This window comes from Zosterops lateralis, assembly GCF_965231275.1.
Source record: "Zosterops lateralis genome assembly, chromosome: 2".
NCBI classification, from domain to species: domain Eukaryota; kingdom Metazoa; phylum Chordata; class Aves; order Passeriformes; family Zosteropidae; genus Zosterops; species Zosterops lateralis.
In genome coordinates, this window is record NC_139763.1 from 79,228,292 (window position 1) to 79,248,138 (window position 19,847).

The following is a 19,847-nucleotide window of genomic DNA, read 5'->3' on the forward strand; positions in this document are numbered from 1 at the left end:
CTTTTGCTGGAACAAGTGAGAAACATTTGAGGCCTTTTAAGAAGGGGACTGTTTTGAGTCACCATCACTCAGACTCAAAAATAATTGAATTGTGCAGAGTAACTTGATCGCTGACTTCAGACCTAAGATCCCTGGCAGCTGGGTGTTACACAGATTCATGGCTCCTGCAAATCACTGTAGCTCTGCTGGCTTTTAGCATGAGGGTCTTCATCTCAGGGCTGACTCCACCTGCAAAGGTGTACAGAAGGATCCAAGCCTCCTAAAAACCACAGTATGAGGACTGCCTTCTCCTGCCCCTGGTGGCACAAACCATCTTGGGCACAATCCTTAGGTTTTATGCAGATTGCTGTCAGCTTCAAATGTGTGCATCCAGGCAGGAGTGGTCTCCTCGTTTCATGCATGACCTTCTCAGTGACTGGCAGTAAGCGCAAACAGTTTGCACCAAGCACTGACCTGTTGATGGGGGGTAGCACTTTTGTGCATATCTAGGATTCTGGGTGATGGTACTATCTCTACCCAAACTCTTACCTTCTCCACAGAACTGAAACTTGTAAATTAGCTCTAGATCTAGGCTAGAACCACAGATTAAGCTTGTTTTAATTTCATGATCTGCAAGGTAGAGCCTACAAATATTGTTGCTGGCATAATTTTTCTCCCGTAAATTAACTGTGAAATTAACAAATTCTTGTTTTTTTCTTCTGTCTTAAGCTAAGGATGTGACTTACATCTGCCCCTTCACTGGAGCAATCAGAGGAACCCTTACTGTTACCAATTATAGATTGTATTTTAAAAGCATGGAACGGGTAAGTTTTTGAAATAATTTGCTTTTGCTACCTTTTCAGTCTTTAGACTGGGTGTTGTTTGAGAATATTTCTGTGTGAAACATGGCTATATGTTTGGGAATATAGGCATAAGGGAGCAGGAGCTGGGGATTTTTCCCCCTCCCCTTTTTAAACTCACAAATTTCAACTGTCTACAGGACCCTCCTTTTGTCCTAGATGCATCTTTAGGTGTAATCAACAGAGTGGAGAAAATTGGAGGTGCTTCCAGTCGTGGTGAAAATTCATATGGGCTGGAGATTGTATGCAAGGTAAACTTGTATCTGTGTTTTACAACAGGGGAAGGGGAACATATCTTTTTAAAGGTTTTCTCTGTAGTATTGTAGGAAATTCTGCAAAATGTTTCAGTCAGTATGACTTCACAGGTGTCAAGAAACATGATTTTAAAAGTAATTTTCAGTATTCTCCAGCTCCAACTCATTTGAGAAGAGGTCCAAGCCTTTTTTCAGGCTTTGTGCTGGCCAATGGCTTTTCTTCATCATGGAAGCATAGCCCTGCATCCTCAGTTCTCAGGATTGCCCACCAGACTTATTCTAGGTAGATTCCAGTTACTGTGGAATTCAGTGAGCCTTTCACTCATTTACATTTCAAGAGCAAGAAAGGGGCACATTTCCCCCCTAAATCATTAGCTCATGTCCACCTGCTGCTGTGCTTTTCCATGGGGGACTGGTGAGTAGCCTTCAGTCCTCGTCAGGGCTGTTCTGTCATTTCTTTCAAGGCAGTACATATTTCACATGTGCCTCTCAAGAGCCCTTGGAATAACTGGAAATACAAACTGCAGTAAAAATTAACAATTTTCCTTCTCATGTCTGCTTACTATAGACTCACAAAGTAGACAAAGCCACCATCTCCTCTCCTAAATCCATATCTCTGAGTGGCATGGCCCTTCTGCTTTCCCTCAGTAACCACATAGGAGGAGCTGGATTCAGAACCTTGTAGGTCTTGGGCTGCTTAGAGCTTGTCAGAGCCCCTCAATGCTAAAAGGGTGCCACTTGGTGGATAAGAGCAGATAGAGGGATGAAGAGGAATCCCAAACTGCTCTGGTCACTGCTGTGATTTTGAGGCACCAGGAAGCTAAGCAGACTGTCAAGCTGTGGGTGTGCTGAGTCAAGACCAGTGACTGCAATCTGTACCAAATCATCCTACTGCTCCCCTGTCCTATGGCAGTCATAATCCACCCTGGCTAACATAGCGTGGGGTGCTTGTGCTGGCAAGCTGATTTGTCCCCTGTTTTGACCTGGATTCCTAGTCCTCAGCCATTTTGTCTACAAGGACTTTTGATCAGGTTTGGAATGAGCTGTATAATTTCTATGTGTGGGAAACTCAGGCACAAACTATAGGATGGGTGTTTTGCCCCTTAATAGCATATTTCTATTTGTCAGCCTGCTTCACCAGGGTATGCACAGCAGCTTACTACAATATCAGAGTGGTACATCTTATGCATCCTGAAAAGTTCTCTGTCTGAGACCAGTCATGTAATCCCTGTAAGAAAGCAAAGTCTTCAGCTGTTTATCTCATTCTATGACTTGGTCAACCATCTTGATATACTCAAACTTGATAACTCATTTCCTGTTGATGGAGTTTAGACTCTTTACTGCAAGCATTTTAGTTGCAGGCTTGGCTGGAGAAACTTCAAGATGCTTTATTTACTTTCCAAATTTGGTTTTGTAGGTGACTATGGAGAGGAGGTCCTGAATGGCCACTTCTTTGTCTAAACTGTGCTGCTGTGCAAAGTGGAGGAGTTCTTGTTTATAAGACATCCTCTTGAGTGCTCTGAGAGATGGAAGCTTTAAAGGGAGATGGTATTGGATGCTTTGCACCCAGCTGGCTGTTCTTGGCCCCTGTACGTGCAGTAGCTCTCTGGAGGTTCTTGGTTAGGGCATCCCCTCCGGTGGTCTTATGGCACTGCTTGGTGTCAGAGCTCAGTGAGAGCCAAGGAGGTCTGTCTCACCAAGTCCTTCTGGTCAAACTTTTTCCTGAGCAGGGCTCTCCTCAAGACTTTCAGCAGATGGAGAGCTTCCTGTGAAGGCAAGATGCTGTGGTCAGGCACAGTTGTGCCCTCCTTTGGCAGCTCTGCTGTTGTTGGAGGCTGTAGACAACCCCTGAAACAAGCCCAGTTGCAATACAACATTGTTCAAAGTATAGTATTAAATCAGTGCTAGAAAGAGCACTGTCATGTGACCCCATTTTGAATTCTGGCTTTTGGATTTTCCTTGGATTTTGAAGTGGTTCAGAAATTTGCAACTTGATTTCCCTCTTTCTTCCCCCAGGATATTCGAAACTTGAGGTTTGCTCATAAGCCTGAAGGAAGAACTAGACGATCCATATTTGAGAACCTAATGAAATATGCTTTTCCAGTTTCAAATAATCTGGTAAGTGTTTTCTCTTCAGCTTTTGCCGAAAGACACAGAGCAGCAGTAAACTGATTTGTTCTGTACCATCTACTTAATACAGCATTCACGTGGTATACAATTTCTTGAAGGATGAGAAGTGTTGGTTTTCAAATCTGTTTTAAACTTACTTCTGTAGGAGTTTAGATCATATAGGAAACAGAAAAAGTCTATTAGAGTGCCTTCTTTCATGCATGAGGAATGACTTACTGATAAAGCCTTGTAAGAGAGGGAAAGTACTGAAATCACAGTGACATCCATCAGAGGTTTACAGCTAATGGTGACTGGGCTGCCCCAAATCTGGAATGCAGCCCCCCTGTTCTCTAATGTTATGACACTGCAATTGTTGTTTCAAATGCTGGTTGAAAGGATCTGGTTGTTAACCTGTAAGAGGATTCTTGCCTAAGTAGTTTTACACTCTCTCTTTAATAACAAACTCCTTTTGTCCATGAAGTACTAGGTAACAGCCAAGCAATATCAGGGGCATATTGGAAAGTATATTGTTGTACTAATTACCTGCTACAGTGAGAGTGTTAATCTTTTTTATAAAGCCTTGAAAGAAAAGTGATGTGATGGGGAAAAAGAAGAGTCAGTTATAAATTACTATTTGAGATATCAAACATCCTATAAATGGGCTCTGAGTGGGCTCTTAATGGCAAATTTTCTTTCTTTCAGCCACTTTTTGCCTTTGAGTATAAAGAGGTTTTCCCAGAAAATGGATGGAAAGTGTATGACCCAACTTGGGAGTACAAAAGACAGGTGGGTATTGTGCCACATCCTTCCTCTTCCTCTGCTCTTCAGGAATGAGGGTCTCTGCACTAAAATAATTACAGGTTACATGGAGCAGTGAATGATTCTGCTGACAAATGCCATGCAGACTTGTTTAGAATGTTGTTCTCCACACTGCAGTGCTTGTTGAGAGCAATACAGCTTCAGAGATAGAGGCATCCACTGATGGATGTTAGCTCAGGTGGCAGAGAGCTGACTTTAGTCTGTGGTAGAAAAAACTAATGCTCTGGCTTGGTGATCAGGTGCTGCTGGCAGTGAGGAATGGAGGGTGTGTGTTCCAGGTACAGGCATCCCAATATTGAGTTTCACACCTCAGTGGTTGCTTGTATTAGTTGTAATTCTTTCCAGGTTTCCCTGTCTTAAACAGCAATTTGGGCAGTTATTAAATAAAGTTATTAAATTAAGTGCAGAATGTCCTCACTATCTTAGGTGTGTTTCTCAGTATGGGGATCAACCCAGAGGGTTCTGTGATTTACCATAGTTTAGAACACACAGTTGTAGTGTGTCCAGAGTAGACTGATCAAAAGTATTAATGATTATGAAGTGACAGGCTGTCCATTAGGAATACTGTGGTAAAACTTGAGTAGCCCTCTCTGGAGTAAAAGATTGGAGAATTTTGATTTTTATAATGAAATCACTTCTGTCATAAAATTCTCAAGTAGAAGAAGGAGCCTGATTTGGTGACACGTTTGCCCTGGACACAATAAGCTTCCATCTCCTCCAGATCCATCAGAATAAAACCAGTTTTGTAAAATTAAGAGATTTTAAGTTATGCAATTTAAAAATTTATTTGGGTCTTTCTCATCAAATCAAACAAAACCAGGTCTCTGTCCTAGCCTAGTTGTTCATCTGATTCCTGGAATCTAAAACCGAAGGATTCATTTTTCTATCTCTAGTCTTCTAAAAGCTGGGCATGCCTTCTAAATTGGTTATCTAGGCCTGTCATTAACAGATGGGAGAGAGCGCTTCACTGTTGGGGGTGATTTGTTCTCTCCTAAAATAGCTGCCTAAGATAGATTGCTGGCTTCTAGGCTGCTAATGGGAAGTGAGATGTATCTTACTGTATCTCACTGTATGCTGCCTTTATTGCAAAGAAATATATATTTTGCAGTGAGATGCCACAGTTTGAAATCCTGGTCGAGACAAACTCCAGTCGTTTGTGATCACTTTGTGTCTAAGGTCAATTTGATCATAAGATCAGATAATGCAGTGATTATTGCTTTGTTTAGAATTTGCCTCCTTCTTGTTAGTTATTTTATGGGAAGATCTGCTTGTACAGAAGGATTTGCAGCCCAAGCTATTTGAGCAAGATGCTTCTTTGTAGGGCTGAGAATTTTGAAGTAATGACTAAAAAATACCTGTGCTATCAAAATCTCCACTGGAAAGCACAGCATTCGCTCAGCCAAGCATCAGTCAAAACAGGTGAAATACAAAAGACATTTTTACAATATCTGGAAAGAAGAAAAGGTGGCCTTAGATAATTTCAATGTAGATTATTCCACTTTCTAAATCCTGACATGTCAGTTTTTATGATAGAAGCTTTTCTGTCCATATTAGTTTTTATACTGTGATTTGGTGCACCTTAAATTTGTCAGGAATTTGGTTACATGATGAAAGGATACATGTGTTTGCATGTCTGTGATTTGCAGCTCTTCATGGCCTTTCTGTAGAGAAAATGAGGGTAAAACATGAGACAGCTGAGGCATTGCTGCAGTGTGTACTTCTCTTGTGGCCTGCTTTTGTGTTGTTTGAGAGTGGGAAGGACAAATTGCCTGATGGCTTCTATGTCAAGAAACCAAACTAATGTCCACGTGCTGAAGCTCACAGTCATTTCCTTACATTGGTAACTGCAAAAGCAAATCCAAACCAGGAGTTTTTGCAGCCACAGCCTTTCTGAGTTTTACTTGTGGTGGGCCATGGTCACTACTATTCCAGATCACACAATCCATCTGTTCCAGTTCCTTATCTCCAGAAGTGACCAACACCAGCTGCTGAAGAAGAGGCAAACCATACTGCAGTAGATGTTTATGTTGTGATCTGGCCAGGAGGAGAATTTCATCCCTTTTGTTAGATTGATTTAGGTCCTGCAGCATGATGCTTTATGTCCCCTCCAAATCTTTTAGGTATTTTGGTCTGTTTATTTAATTCCAGCATTTGTAACTATGGATGTTCAATTTATCTGTGTGAATGTCGTAGCCTTTTTTCTCAATCCAACCAGGTTCTGCTAAAGCAATAACGAACACTACAGTAAATCAGGATTATGTCTTGAAATGGCAGCAGGGATTCGTTAACAGTGAAAAAAACCTGGCATCATCAAATCAGATAATGGGATTACCTGTCTCTGACTCTATGAATTGTGATCAGAAATAGAAAAGCGGGACATATGCACTGTCAGCAGGATCTTCTGGAATTGGTTTAAAAACTGTTAGAGAAGAGCTGGCCTAGGGCATCAGCAGCCCAGCAGGATGGCCAGGCATTGACTTGCTACATCTTAGGCCAGGTCAGTCTTCTCCCTGTGGGAGCAGGGACACATGGAGAGGGAAGTGGAGCAAAAGTGAACTCCAACTACCAGGCATTCAGAAAAGACTTTTAGACCAGGATCCGTGCGTGGTAAGATCTACGTCCACACTGGTAGACATGGCAAGTTTGAGTGTGGTATTATTTATTAATTATAATTTTTATTAAGATTAATAGAAATATATTGAGATGATAGCAATTGTAGCAATTGGGAAAGATATTCAGTAAACCCCTAACTTCCCTGTTAGCATTCTTGGAAAGGATGGAAATATGTAACTTATTAAAAATCTGTGATTGTGTAAAACTATGGGGAGTAATAAACAACCTGTAGAGAACAAAAGGAACTCAGAGAGGTTTGAGATTTAGTTGGTAAATGGAATCACATGTGGCAAATGAAATTTAAAACTGAAATTGCTCCCTGATTTTTATTACACATGGGCTGGCAGAATATAAAACAGAATTGCAAAGTGAATAAGACTCACTTGAAACCAAAAGTCCTTAAGATGCCTTTGGAGTAACTTAAAGCTTTATTTTCCTTAATAAGGTGGGGAGCATTTGGAAAATATTACAAGAGGTTGTGAAGTTGTGTGATGTTTCCTTACAAAAGTCATTCTTGTCTAATATCCTTTGCTCTGGTCATATCTACTGGGGAGCCAGAGTGTAGGGCTGTGGTTGCTGCTTTCAGAGAAAACGTAGAAGTTAATAACTCAGAAGAACTGACCTGTTTTGAGGATAAAAGAAGTGCCCAGAAATCGTATGGAAGCAGAGTGGGAAAGGTAGAGCTTGATAACATCATCCTAGAGAGGATTGTTGGGTGTAACTTAGGGGAGCAAAGTGAGGATAGAACTGTTAAACGCCCCATGGTTTAACTGAGGTCCTGCTTATGCTGGGTATGTCTCTACTGCAGGACAGATCACAGCTCTCTGGTGCTGAGTGGGCACAGCCTGGGCTCAGTAAATGGTAGAGGGACCAGCTTGGCTCTGCAGCTGTACCCTGTGTTGCCTGCTGCAGATCAAGGTGTACTTACTTATCTAAGCTCAGAGTGCATCTGCCTGATCTCATAGAGAGGTGTGACTGTGTGTAACTACAGTGTGAAATTATTTTTTTCCTATCAGTGAAGGATCGTCATGAGCTTAACCTTAACCATGTGCTTTGCAAGGTGGTGGTGTTAGTGCTGTGCTGGTGTGGCTTCAGCAGTTTTTCCCTGCAAACAAAGAAACTCCATCTTCTACAACATCAAGTGTCAATCAAACCGAAGTCATTACAGTAACATGAATGTCTATCTAGAGGGGAACCAAGTCTAGGTTGTGTGTGGAGAGGACACAAAAGCTGTGTCTCTATGGTTAGATGATACAGTTCCCAAGGAGTGTTCCCAAGCACAGGGGCGAGTTTCAGGCATAGCTACAGACCAGGCTGTTACCACCCATCTTTTGAGTGAGTGTGTTTGAGCATCTTTAGCCACGCACAAAGGTACTGTGGTGCAAGCTAAGGATCACCAGTGGCAGTTTGGACAAAATGTCCTGTTTGGAGGATGAGTTTATTAGTACAGATGTGAGGTGCATTGGTTCAGCTGGGCTCAGTGAGAACAGTCAGGGGTATATTTAATTTATGACTATACATGTGGCTTTGCTGTCTTTCTCAGTTTGCCCTCTGGCAGCCACCAGAGATATGAATTCCCTAAATCCAGGGGCTGCTAGCAGCATTCATTTACCTGGAAGAAGACCTGTGTAGAAATCTCTGGTCACTAATGGGGACATGCCATGTGCCCTGGCAGTTTCAGGATGATCACAACCTGCTTTTAAAAAGCAAGGCATGCCTGAGTTCCTCCTGCAGGTGCACAGGCAGGCAGTGCCCAGAGCCCCTCCTGAGCCTGCAGAGGCTTATTGAGTTACATCTGTAACAGTTTGGTTTCATAGTAGGCTTTTGGGTGCTTACAACTTACCGGGAAGTAGTGAAATGCATCTTAGATGAGGAAATACCAGTGTGCTTTATATCACGTTTGGCTTTTTCTATTGATTCCAGCTGGAGAAAGGGCAAATCTGAAGGAGCACGAATAAATGCAGAAGCTACACTGCATTATGGCAAACATCCAGGGAAGATGAAAATTCAGCTTCTCTTCTAGCCCACTTGACTTATTTCTGTTTGCTTCCAGTCCTTAAAGTCACGATCCGAATCCAAAGCGTTCTGGGTGGTGCTGTGATTCAAGACTCCTGGGCCAGGGAAAAAGAGACATTCCCCATGAGTTAAAAGAAATTTGAATGCTGACACACAGCATCTTTTCTTTCTTTGAGGGCTTGTCATGGATTTTTCTGGTCTGGGCTATTGCAGAGGAAAGATTTCCTTCAAATTTGTCAGTGTGGCAGCTGAAAGACTTGGAGCTTTGGAGAGCTTTAGAGTTCAATTCTGGCCCAAGCCACACTGCCCAGCACTGTGAAGAGGGTGCTTTTCAGTGCCTGCTCCTCAGTCGTCTCCATGAGCATTGGTAGAGTTGCTGGGTAAAATGAAAAGGAGCTTTCTTATACATAGCTGCTTGTTAGCTCCCATTTTTCTGTGCTGACAACATAATTTTCATTCAGATTTTGGGGAGGTGAAATTTTCAGGATTTGCTTATGGATCCATTGCATGTGCTTATTAGGACAGGACTGAGAACTAATTTGCCATTAGTCCACTTCCAGGTAGTAAACAGATTGGTCACTGGCAAGAGTCTCGCTATTCCCTGGCTGGCAGCAGAGCTGGTGGGCCCAGCAGATTCCATGCTTGCTGGGTACAGCAGGTAGAGCTCTGAGCATGTTTTACCCATCAGTAAACTTGGAACTGTGTATACACACAGCTTGATGTCTGATTCTGCCAATTCTTCAGCTTCACAGTGCCAAAAATAGCTTTCCTTCAGGCTTTTGGGGTGATCCTTGTCGTAACATTTCCTTCCCAGGGAGGACCAAAGGACAGCAGTGGTTCACAAAGCAGGGTGTGTGACTGATACTAGACTGACGGTCTGGCCTCCCCTCAGATTTCTAACCATGACCTCTTTTGACAGCATGACTCACCACTGGGATGGGGAACTGGCTGCAGTCAGTGTGGGTCAGCCATAATTATCACAGCTCGTCTGACCCGTGTCAGATGTGTCGTTTATTTCCCGCGGGAGCCGCCACAGCGGGAATCAGTGTCCCGCCACCCTCCTTTAAAATGAAGTAGTGTTCATTAGAACAGAGCCCTGCATTGTGTAAAGAGTTGATGTTCCCCTAAAACACTCAGTGCTTCACAGCCTGGCCATGTTTGCTGCAGCAGATGTGTCTTCCCCACAGAGATGCTTTGTGTCAGTGCTCACCCCTGCTGCAGTAGGGGTCTGTTAAATCTCCCCTTGCAGGCAGCTGCACCAGCCACGCCCTATTGCTCTGTTCTCTCCCAGCATCAGCCAAACCACGTCTGCAGGGTCTGCAGGTTGTCAGGGTTGTCCCCATTGTGCTTCAGGTGTTACTTGGAGCTTGTTTTCTGGGAAGCTGTTGGGGTGGTTTCCTCATCACAGCATGTTGAGCTCTATGATGTGTGTGTGGAGATTCCCTGCTCTCTCAGCCCAAGTCCTTAGTACAACCAGAGAGCTTAGTGTGATGGAAACATGGCCATTGCACATCACATACAGTCATGCAGAGACATACAATTGTTTAGTTTTTGGTGTTTTAGAGGGTGTGCACAGTTGTGCCACAAACTTAGACAAAATCAGGCTGAATTTTGGGGTGTTTTACTGCCTGTTCTCCCTTCTCCCCCTCCCCTCCATCCTGTCTGGTAACTCTGCTTTGTATCCTCAGTGTTCACCCAACGCATTTGAACTAAATGCCATGAGGGGACCGAGTTGGTCACTTATTCTGTCCTGCTCCTGGCTCTAGTGTAAGCCCATGATGAGACCAGGAGGGATCTTAAAGATGGGCTCAGGGGGACCACCTGTGTTGCTACATCTGTAGCCTCCACAGTTCCTTTGCCATAGGTGACCCTGCCTTAAGCTCAGTTTCCCTGCTCATCAGTGACTTGATCAAAACATCCACTTCTCTGGGGAGACACATGAAATGCAAGTTTCCAAGATAATTCATTCCCAGGTGCCAGCTCTAAATGTCCTTCATTAACAAAATTTGCCTTGAATTTCAGGTCTGGGGATTTGTCTGTGCTGAGGTCTCAGAGCAACTCATTTGCTAACCTACAATTTCCTCTTTAGGGAATTCCCAATGAAAGCTGGAGGCTGACCAAGATTAATGAGCGCTATGAGCTGTGTGATACATACCCTGCCATTCTAGCTGTGCCTGTAAACATTCCCGACGAGGAATTAAAGAGAGTGGCATCCTTCAGATCCAGAGGACGCATACCAGTGAGTAGGACAGAAGAAGCCACTTTGATGTGGTTTTGTTACGCATACCTTTGGGCAATAAGTAATACCAAGATCAAGCTGAGTGGATTCCAGGGAGGAAATAAATGGTCAAGCGGATAATAAAAGTGACAACAACATGTTTGAGGACGTAGAAAACAACAGTATCTGCTGAAACTACTGTTGTGAAAGAGATGTAGACTAAACCAAAACTAGAAGATAAGATAATTGAGCACAACTTAGGCCAAATTTCAGTTCAATTCCTGGGAAACACAAGACAGCCCTGTTAGGCTGTTTACAATTGTCTGGCCTACTCTGACTTTCAGGACAGAGAAATACGTAGTGATAGTCTTGATGAGAGCACTTATTTAATGAAATTAAGACAAAGCACGTTGTTATGATGATTATTTCAGAGGTAACTGAAAATGTATTCGTTTACTCCTCAAGTCTATAGAAAATTCAGTCTGTTCCTAAAGTGTGTAACTTCTACATGATGTAACATAAAGTAAGGCATAGCCCGCATACTGACTCACACAACAGCCAGAAAAATAGTCTGCATCATATTTAAAAGTCAAACGTAGCAATTTGATCACCTTTTGTTTGTTCAAACTTGGGGAATGCCACCAGACTAAATAAGAACAGAAGAGATCTTTCTTTCACTTCATTGTAATTTAGTAGAATCCAGCCTTCTGGAACCCACTGATACAGGATTCCAAAGCAAGGCATTACATCTAATTCACTTCACTGGTTTAATGAATCCCATTTTTCCTTTATTTATTTCCCATTTGTTTCCAAAGGTCTTGTCATGGATTCACCCAGAAAGTCAAGCAACAATTACTCGCTGTAGCCAGCCCATGGTGGGAGTGAGTGGCAAGAGGAGCAAGGAAGATGAAAAGTACCTTCAAGCCATCATGGATTCTAATGCCCAGTCCCATAAAATCTTCATTTTTGATGCAAGGCCTAGTGTGAATGCTGTAGCCAATAAGGTTGGGCACTTTTTCCTCTTTCTAAAACTGGGAATGTAATAATTTTGAGCACATTTTCCACCACCATTTCATATTATTCTTAAGGATCACAAAAGGGTTTTCCACTGCAGAAGTCTGCATGTAATGATCTGATTCTCTAGACAGACTTTTATACCTGCACTGGTAGCTGTAAGATATCAGTGTGACTGCTAATGATCCATTATATTAATTTACAATGGGAAATGAGAATGGAAGGGGAAAAAAATTGAAGTAGTACTGAGGTCAGACTCTAGCACCCTGGACCTTGTGTATCACCATTTTTCAATTCATTTGGTTGAAAGACTGCTTCCTCTAACAGGGCTCAGAGCTCTGTCCAACCTGACCTTGAATGTTTCCCAGAATGAGGCATCTACCACTCTTCTGGGAAGCCTGCTCTTGTGTTTTACCACCCTTATTGTGAAAAAATTCTTCTTTACATTTAGTCTGAATCTTCCCTCTGTTACTTTCAAACCATTACTCCTTGTCCTATCACAACAGGCCCAACTAAAACATGTGTCCCCATCTTTCTTATAAGCCTCCTTTAAGTACTGGAAGGCTTCTATAAGGTCTCTCCAGGGCCTTCCCTTCTCAGCCTTTCCTCATAGGAGAGGTGCTCCAGACCTTCTGATCATCTTTGTGGATATGATCCAACAGGTCCCTGTCTGTCCTGTGCTGGGACCCCAGAGTTGGACACAGCACTAGGTGGGGTCTCTCCAGAGCAGAGCAGAGGGACAGAATCCCCTCCTTGCCCTGCTGCCCACACTGCTTTGGATGGAGCCCAGGACACCTTTGGCTCCCTGGGCTGTGAGTGCCCATGGCTGGGTTCTGTCCAGCCTCTCACCCACCAGCACCCCCAAGTCCTTCTGGGCAGAGCTGCTCTGATCTGTTCATCCCCCACACTGTGCTCCAGCCCAGGTGCAGCACCTGGTGCAGGTGATCTTGTTAAACCTCATGGGGTTCAAATGGGCCCATTTCTTGAGCTTTTCCAGGTCCCTCTGGATGGCATCCCATCCTTTAGGAGTGTCAGCTGTACCACTCAGCTTGGTGTCATCTGCACACCTGATGAGGGTGCACTTGATCCTTCTGTTTGTGTCACTGATGAAGATACTAAAGATCACTAGGCCCAGTACAGACTCCTCAGGGACACCACTTGTCATTGCCTGGACATTGAGCAACCCTCCACCTGTGACTATCCATCTTCTCATCCATCAAACTGTCTGCCCATCATCTCCAGTCTAGAGAGAAGGATGTTCTGGGGAACTGTATCAAAGGCTTTACAGAAGTCCAGGTAGATGACACCCATAGTCCTTCCCTTGTCTGCTGCTGTAGTCTCCCCATCATAGAAGGCCATTGGGCTGGTCAGGCAAGATTTGCCCTTGGTGAAGCTGTGCTGGGTATCCTGAATCACTTTCCTGTCCTCTAGCACATCTTCTAGATGGATCTGTTCCATGATCCTGCCAGGCACAGAAATGAGGCTGACAGGTCAGTAGTTCCCAGGGTCTATCATTCTACCCTTCTAAAAATTGTGTTCCATGCCATCACTTTAAGCTTTATTTTAATGGTGGAGCTGCTTTGTTGCAGTAAAGATTTTTTTTTTTTTTTTAATTTTAATCTGCCTTTCCCACTACTTAGGAAAGGCAATTAGTGTGTGGGTTATCCTCCTCTGTAATAATATGGTAAATTTTTAAATGATAGATTAGCGAATGTAATGAGTTAACAGCTTGAATGGGGATAAATTATAATTACAGAGGAAAAGAAGGCTTGTAATGTGATATTCTTTGGTAAAAATTACAGCATTCATTAGGTATTGCAGAAGAGAGACACAAAGTGTGTGCCTGTACATGTTTGCTCCCAGCTGTAAGATAAAGATGGTTTTTGCTTGCTTTAGATAGCCCAGCCACTGTGGTACTTTATCAGCTGCTATTTGCTCAGGACAAATGACTGGGATAAAGTACAAAATATGGTTTTGCTTAATGATTTCTATGTGAATTTTGTTCTTCAGGCTAAAGGAGGGGGCTATGAGAGCGAGGATGCCTATCAGAATGCAGAATTAGTGTTCCTGGATATTCACAACATTCATGTTATGAGAGAGTCACTGAGAAAACTGAAAGAAATTGTGTATCCCAATATCGAGGAGACTCACTGGCTGTCTAATTTAGAGTCAACTCACTGGCTAGAGCATATCAAGGTAGGCATGTCTGCATCCACTGCATGAGTAGTGGTATGGAGTTTACCATGACACTGTGGCTGAGTATCCACAAGTCCTTACCAGTCTAGGAAAGAGCTAATTCCAGTCTTCTCAATTCCTGTAAATTTAAAGACTTAGAATTTGTTTTCAATTTATAAGCAATTAAAACCATAGTTGCTTGGAGTTAGGAATCTTAAGGAGATGAGAAAAGGGACAAGAGAGGGAGCTGAAATACTGAAAGATGGTGTTTTGGAAGTGAAGGGTGTTCCTGGGTGATATGTAACTGTGAAAGTTCTGCTTACAACACAGGAGTCAGAATTTCCAAGTTTTTGGCTCCTTGACATCCTGGCATTATTGCCTGGTCCAGATGAGCAAATAAGTTCGCTTGGATTCCTGAAAGGCTGAAAGGGCCCCAGAGTCAGAATAAGGAGGCAAAATGTTTTGGCTGCTCCAGATGATGGTTTTCAAATAATGTTCTTTCTGTTCTAAAAATGGCCAGCTTAGATTGCTGCTCTGCTGATGCAGACAGGGGAAGATCTGCTCCTGGGGCAGCTGCAAGGTAATGGCAATTCCTATCAGACACAAAATGCTCCTGCATTTAAATCTTGACTTGTCCAAGGACTGAGCTTTATGCAAGGGCTCTTCTAGAGTTGTGCTTACACTACAGTTTAGATGTGTCATCATCTTTCTGGAACACAAAATGTGTTACCAGTTTGCTGTCCTAGTTATAAAGTAGTTGGAACTGATTTACCATTCTCCTTGAGGCAAGCAGAGCCCTTGGTTTGTCCTGTGCTGTCACTAGCCATTTTTCATTTATCCTTTCTGTTCCAAAGAGATGTTGTAATTTGCTTTTTTTCCCTTGTCCTAGCTCATTCTTGCCGGAGCCCTTCGCATTGCTGACAAGGTGGAATCGGGGAAGACGTCTGTGGTTGTGCACTGCAGCGATGGCTGGGACCGGACAGCCCAGCTCACCTCCCTGGCCCTGCTCATGCTGGATGGCTACTACAGAACCATCAGGGGCTTCGAAGTGCTCGTGGAGAAGGAGTGGCTGAGCTTTGGCCACAGATTCCAGCTGGTGAGTCACTAGCCCATGGAAGGCAATGAACAGAAAGTTACTGTCCCTCCTGAAGGATTTCAGAGGAGCCTACCATTTCCTGTGAGAAGTTTACTGGCTGAACTCACAGAAGAGAGATGAATGCTTATATTACTGTTTTCTACCTATAATTCCATTCATCTCTTACCTCCTTGGGACTGTATTGGTTAGATAAAAGGAACAGGTGGTATTTAAATGTCTCAGGTGTCTGATTGATAATGTCATGTTCCTGTGCTTAGGCCTAAACTAGCAGTGTGTTTTGGATTCCGTGCTGGTGTTTCTGCTGTGAGCTCGCAGAGACCACTGGGGTATTTTTTGTCTTTCTTTCGAGTTCAGTTCATTTTCTCAGACTGCTTGGGCACCATCATCTAAGAAATGCTTTGGTATTGAAGATGTTGGGGAATTTGTTTATAGCCTTGACCTCACATTTTCTTCAGGCACACTTTATTTTTGGAGAGGCTTCTAATTATTTAGGTGAAAAAGCAGCAGTTTTAGCCTAGACCAAGAGTAGGTTGTGGTTGTGCCCTTGCAGTTGGCAGAGAGGTAGGCTTTGTGGGCTTGTGATCCAGCAGTTTGTTATGGTTTGTGCTGTTGGGAATTGAGAGAGCCTTTCAGTAGTATCCTTTCAGTCCTTGTTCCTATTGTGTTTTGCTCTGAGCTGTTCTCTAGTGGTTGTTAATTTTGCAAGGGCTAGAACAGGGTCTGTGTACAGCAGTTGCAGTGGTGGTTGCACCGTCAAATGCTCTGAGGAAGGTGGGGAAACTGAGGCACTAAAGCAACTGAGGTTCTTCTGCAGCAAAACTTGTTATCTGGTATTTGAACAAGGACTGTTTTAGCTTCTTCACTGTCTAAACAAGGAAGATGCTGACAGTGATTTCCTTTGGTGAGGGGAGAACAGTATTAGTGATCTGTTACTTACATGTTCTTGTTCTCTTTGTACAATACTTGGGGCTCTGGGGTAATACATAACCATTAATGTACTCCCCTAGTTCTGAGGAGTAGTGCCTCACATGTGTTGGCCACACAGCACGGTCAGGGTTAGAGGCCTGCTTCTGGGAATACTGTCCTTGCTGCCTCTCTGGAGGTGGCAGGAGATGGGCTGGGCTGGTGTTTGTACAGCTCTTGGAAGCTGCGAGGTGTTGCGTGACGGTTATCGCCGCATGCCGTGCCTGTAGGTAGTGTTTGCATCTCGCACCCTCTACTACTGAAGTAGCCAGGACAACAGCTGCAACTGAAGCAAAAAGCGTTCTCATTTTTTTTCCTTCTGAACTTTAGCTATTAACCGAAATCAGTGCCAGCATAGCATCTGGAGCCTCTACTCAAACAACTCTTGTTTTAACTTAGCATGAAAATATCCCCATAAAGAATTTTCACTTCAAAGACAGAGAGAGTATCTGTCCTTTACTCCTTTACCCACTGATACAGACCAAGCAATATCAGGAGTCATTTGAAGTTTTTTAAAGCTGTTGGTAAAGGTTTAGGTTTCCCCACGAAGCCCCGGGTGACTTGTGTTCTTTGTCCTGCTGTTTCAGAGAGTTGGTCACGGGGACAAGAACCACGCAGATGCTGATCGCTCTCCCGTCTTCCTGCAGTTCATCGACTGTGTCTGGCAAATGACAAGACAGGTAAACTGCTGGGTGGCACCCGTGTCCACAGAGCCAGTGCACCAAGACATGGCTCAGTGTCTGGACACGGGAATGATTTCCAAGCTAACCTGTGCAGGCTCTCTCCTTCCTGGGCTTGTACTCTTGCCTTGATTCTGGCAGCAGGCGTTTTGGGAGTGTGTTTAGCAAAGAGCCTGAAAGCACTTGCTAATGTAAGTCCCCAGCACAGCGGGTGCAGCAGATCCCTGTTGCCTCTGCTCAAGCTGATCCTGTAACATGCCCCATTTTAACTTCTTCTGAAGGCAAAATGTACTGCTCCTAGTTCATAATGTGAGGTACAGAGCTGAGTGCCTCACTTCAAACCAGGCATGGCAGAGGTACTGTCCAGGAGAGATCCCCTGTGTCTGGGAGGTTTTTCCCCAGGCATGTGGAACCTGGAAGGTTTTTTCTATCTTCTGTGATAAAAAAGTCAGCTATGGTCAGGCAGTTCACCGAAAAAAATCTAGGCTCATCCTGGGTTAAACCAGGAGAAATGGAAGAGAAGGATGACACTGTATATGGAAGAAAAGTATGGCACTACATATGACACTGTACCACATCCATGCAGAGAGAAGAGGAGGCTTTACCATCATCAAAAGTCACTTTCTTTGTGGTCTCCTTGGAATACTCCTACAGCTGGGCATCCTGACCAGCAGCTGGTGAGGTCAGGATGTCACAACTGGGGCAGCCTGGGAAGAGGAGGGCGGTTGTGAGGGAGGAAGGCCTCCTGCTCCCCTCTCCATCACCCCTGTGTGTCTTTGCAGTTCACTGCATTTATTCTTATTGACCCTTTGTGGAGTCTCAGTTGTCCCTGTCTCAGGTCTGCACAGAGCTCAGCAACAAACGTGGCCTGTGCCCATACACCTTTTGCTCCTGCTGATTTCTGTCACAAGGTGCTTCCCTGCTGTTCCCTCTGGGAAGTGCTGTGTCAGGTACACAGGTTATTTCCATTTGGCCCTGGGAAATTTCCACTTTTTGAATGTATTTATTTCACGTGCCTTTGTTCACAGTCCGGCTGCATGGCTTGTCATGGGGCAGGCATAGCAGAGCAAACTTCAATTTGAAGCAGCACTGAGTGTATATAAACACAGTGCTCTAACCCCTTAGACCTCTGGCTTTTGCTCAAAATTCCTCTCTGCACATGCAGAGCAGCTTTCCAAGAGGGAAACTCTTGCTCCTGGAAGGAGCAAATATGACCCTGAATATCCAGCCAGGCAGGGAGCAGGGACAGATCCTGTTCTAGAAATCCAGACGCCAACTCCTTACCAAGACCACAGCTTGGGAGAAAGTTTATTTTCCTGTTTTAAAATCTCAACCTAATTTTTTATTTCTGCCAAAAGTTTCCTACAGCATTTGAGTTCAATGAGTACTTCCTGATCACCATCCTGGATCACCTGTACAGCTGTTTGTTTGGGACCTTCCTGTGCAGCAGTGAGCAGCAGAGAGTGAAGGAGGTAAGACAGCTTCTCTCAAAGGTAAAAGCCTGTTCCTGATTGCTTTAGCTGGACAGATATTGCTACAGAGTGGTTCCTCACTCAGAGGTAGTTGTAGATGTGAGTCTGGAAAATGCCAAGCCCCCTTCTCAACACCTGGGAATTGGGGGATTTTCCTCTTTGCATAAACTGCTGTCTATTGGAGGCTTCATGTTCCAGAGCAACACCATCTCCCTTCTTGACACTCGGTCTACTTCCAGTTAGTCACTAGTGGTTGAATAGCTCCTGGTGTCTCCCAGGTAGTGGAAATGCAGTTTTGCTTTGAACTTCAGTTTACTGTAACCTTCTCTGTGGGAACTGGTACTTTTTTGTCATGCCTTTTCTTTGAAGTGGTCCCTTTAGGGTGCTTTTAACTACCTAGTGTATGCTGTCATTCTGCACACACAGGCTACAGCAAGTAACTGGTCCTTATGTGTGTTCTTGCTGTGCTTGCATCTTCCCAGGACGAGACAACTCTCCTACTATTATTATGGACGTGCCTCTCTGTCCTGCCACAAGCCAGCTCTGCCCTGCAGTCTGGCCAAGGTTTGTTTGCCCAGGGAGGAGTGTAGACATGTGTACATCCAGACCTAGTCTGGAATTAGAACAGTGGCACTCTTTCTGTCTCACCTACCTGATGGTGAAGCATTCTGTCACCAAAGGCTGCAGTCTAACAGCACAGAGGTACACAAGGGCAGTGCTGTGTGGACCTGATGGGATTACATTTGATACAACATCAGTGAAAAATAATCATAAAAGCTAGCTGGAAAATAAGAGTGATAACATTTTACTACAGTGAAATCAGTGTCCCTGTTTCTCTGGAGTCCACAGTGATTGGATAATTGTCATTTCCAGGGAAGAAAATCTGCATGCTGTTTGCACATGGGCTTGGGGTTTTCTTTTAAAGGCCTCAGCCTAGTGAAGTACTTAATCTGGAAAGTACTTCAGCACTGGTTTCAGTGGGAGTATTCACAGGCATAATTATTCCACTAGATCAGGGCCTAAGTCAAATGTTTTCTTTGCTTCCTTTGCAATTAAATACTCCAGCAAGTCCTGCAGGATGACTTCAGAGAAATGAAGTTTAACTAAAGCACTGAGAGTTCACATGCCAGTGTCCCTTCACTGTAGCAATGGTGATTCCTGGTCTGTGTTGACAGAGGGGTTGTTCTGTGCCAGGGTGTGTGTGCCTGCCTGCATCCATGTGCTTTGAATACAATGACCAACTCAAAAGAACAGTTGGGTGTTTTTTTTTAAGCGACAAAAAACAACCAGCACCATATTAATGACAGGCATATGTCTATGCTGCTTCAGTTCGTAGATAGCTGGGATTCGTGTGGCAAATAAAGCCTCCTCCCCCCCCTTCCCTTACAGAGCCTTCCAAAAAAGACTGTATCACTTTGGTCTTACATCAACAGCCAACTGGAAGACTTCACTAACCCCTTGTACGTGAGCTACTCCAACCACGTCCTGTATCCCGTGGCCAGCATGCGCCACCTGGAGCTGTGGGTGGGCTACTACATCCGCTGGAACCCCCGGATGAAGCCTCAGGTACACCCCTTCC

At 44.0% G+C, this 19,847-nt stretch overlaps 1 protein-coding gene across 6 annotated transcripts in view; it reads left to right on the top strand.

The window, feature by feature from the left end:
• MTMR2 (myotubularin related protein 2) overlaps positions 1-19,847 on the top strand; it is a 58,949-nt gene that overhangs the window by 36,182 nt on the left and 2,920 nt on the right. For 5 of the 6 annotated variants that reach the window (XM_083885151.1, XM_083885146.1, XM_083885148.1 and 2 more), the window contains 11 exons: positions 709-803; positions 980-1,090; positions 3,110-3,211; positions 3,905-3,988; positions 10,740-10,889; positions 11,684-11,872; positions 13,893-14,078; positions 14,947-15,153; positions 16,704-16,796; positions 18,155-18,268; positions 19,658-19,834. In XM_083885151.1, coding sequence (XP_083741277.1) covers positions 709-803; positions 980-1,090; positions 3,110-3,211; positions 3,905-3,988; positions 10,740-10,889; positions 11,684-11,872; positions 13,893-14,078; positions 14,947-15,153; positions 16,704-16,796; positions 18,155-18,268; positions 19,658-19,834 — 1,508 coding nt within the window. Of the gene's footprint in view, positions 1-708; positions 804-979; positions 1,091-3,109; positions 3,212-3,904; positions 3,989-10,739; positions 10,890-11,683; positions 11,873-13,892; positions 14,079-14,946; positions 15,154-16,703; positions 16,797-18,154; positions 18,269-19,657; positions 19,835-19,847 lie in introns of those variants that run through there. The other variant, XM_083885150.1, reaches the window with a different exon arrangement.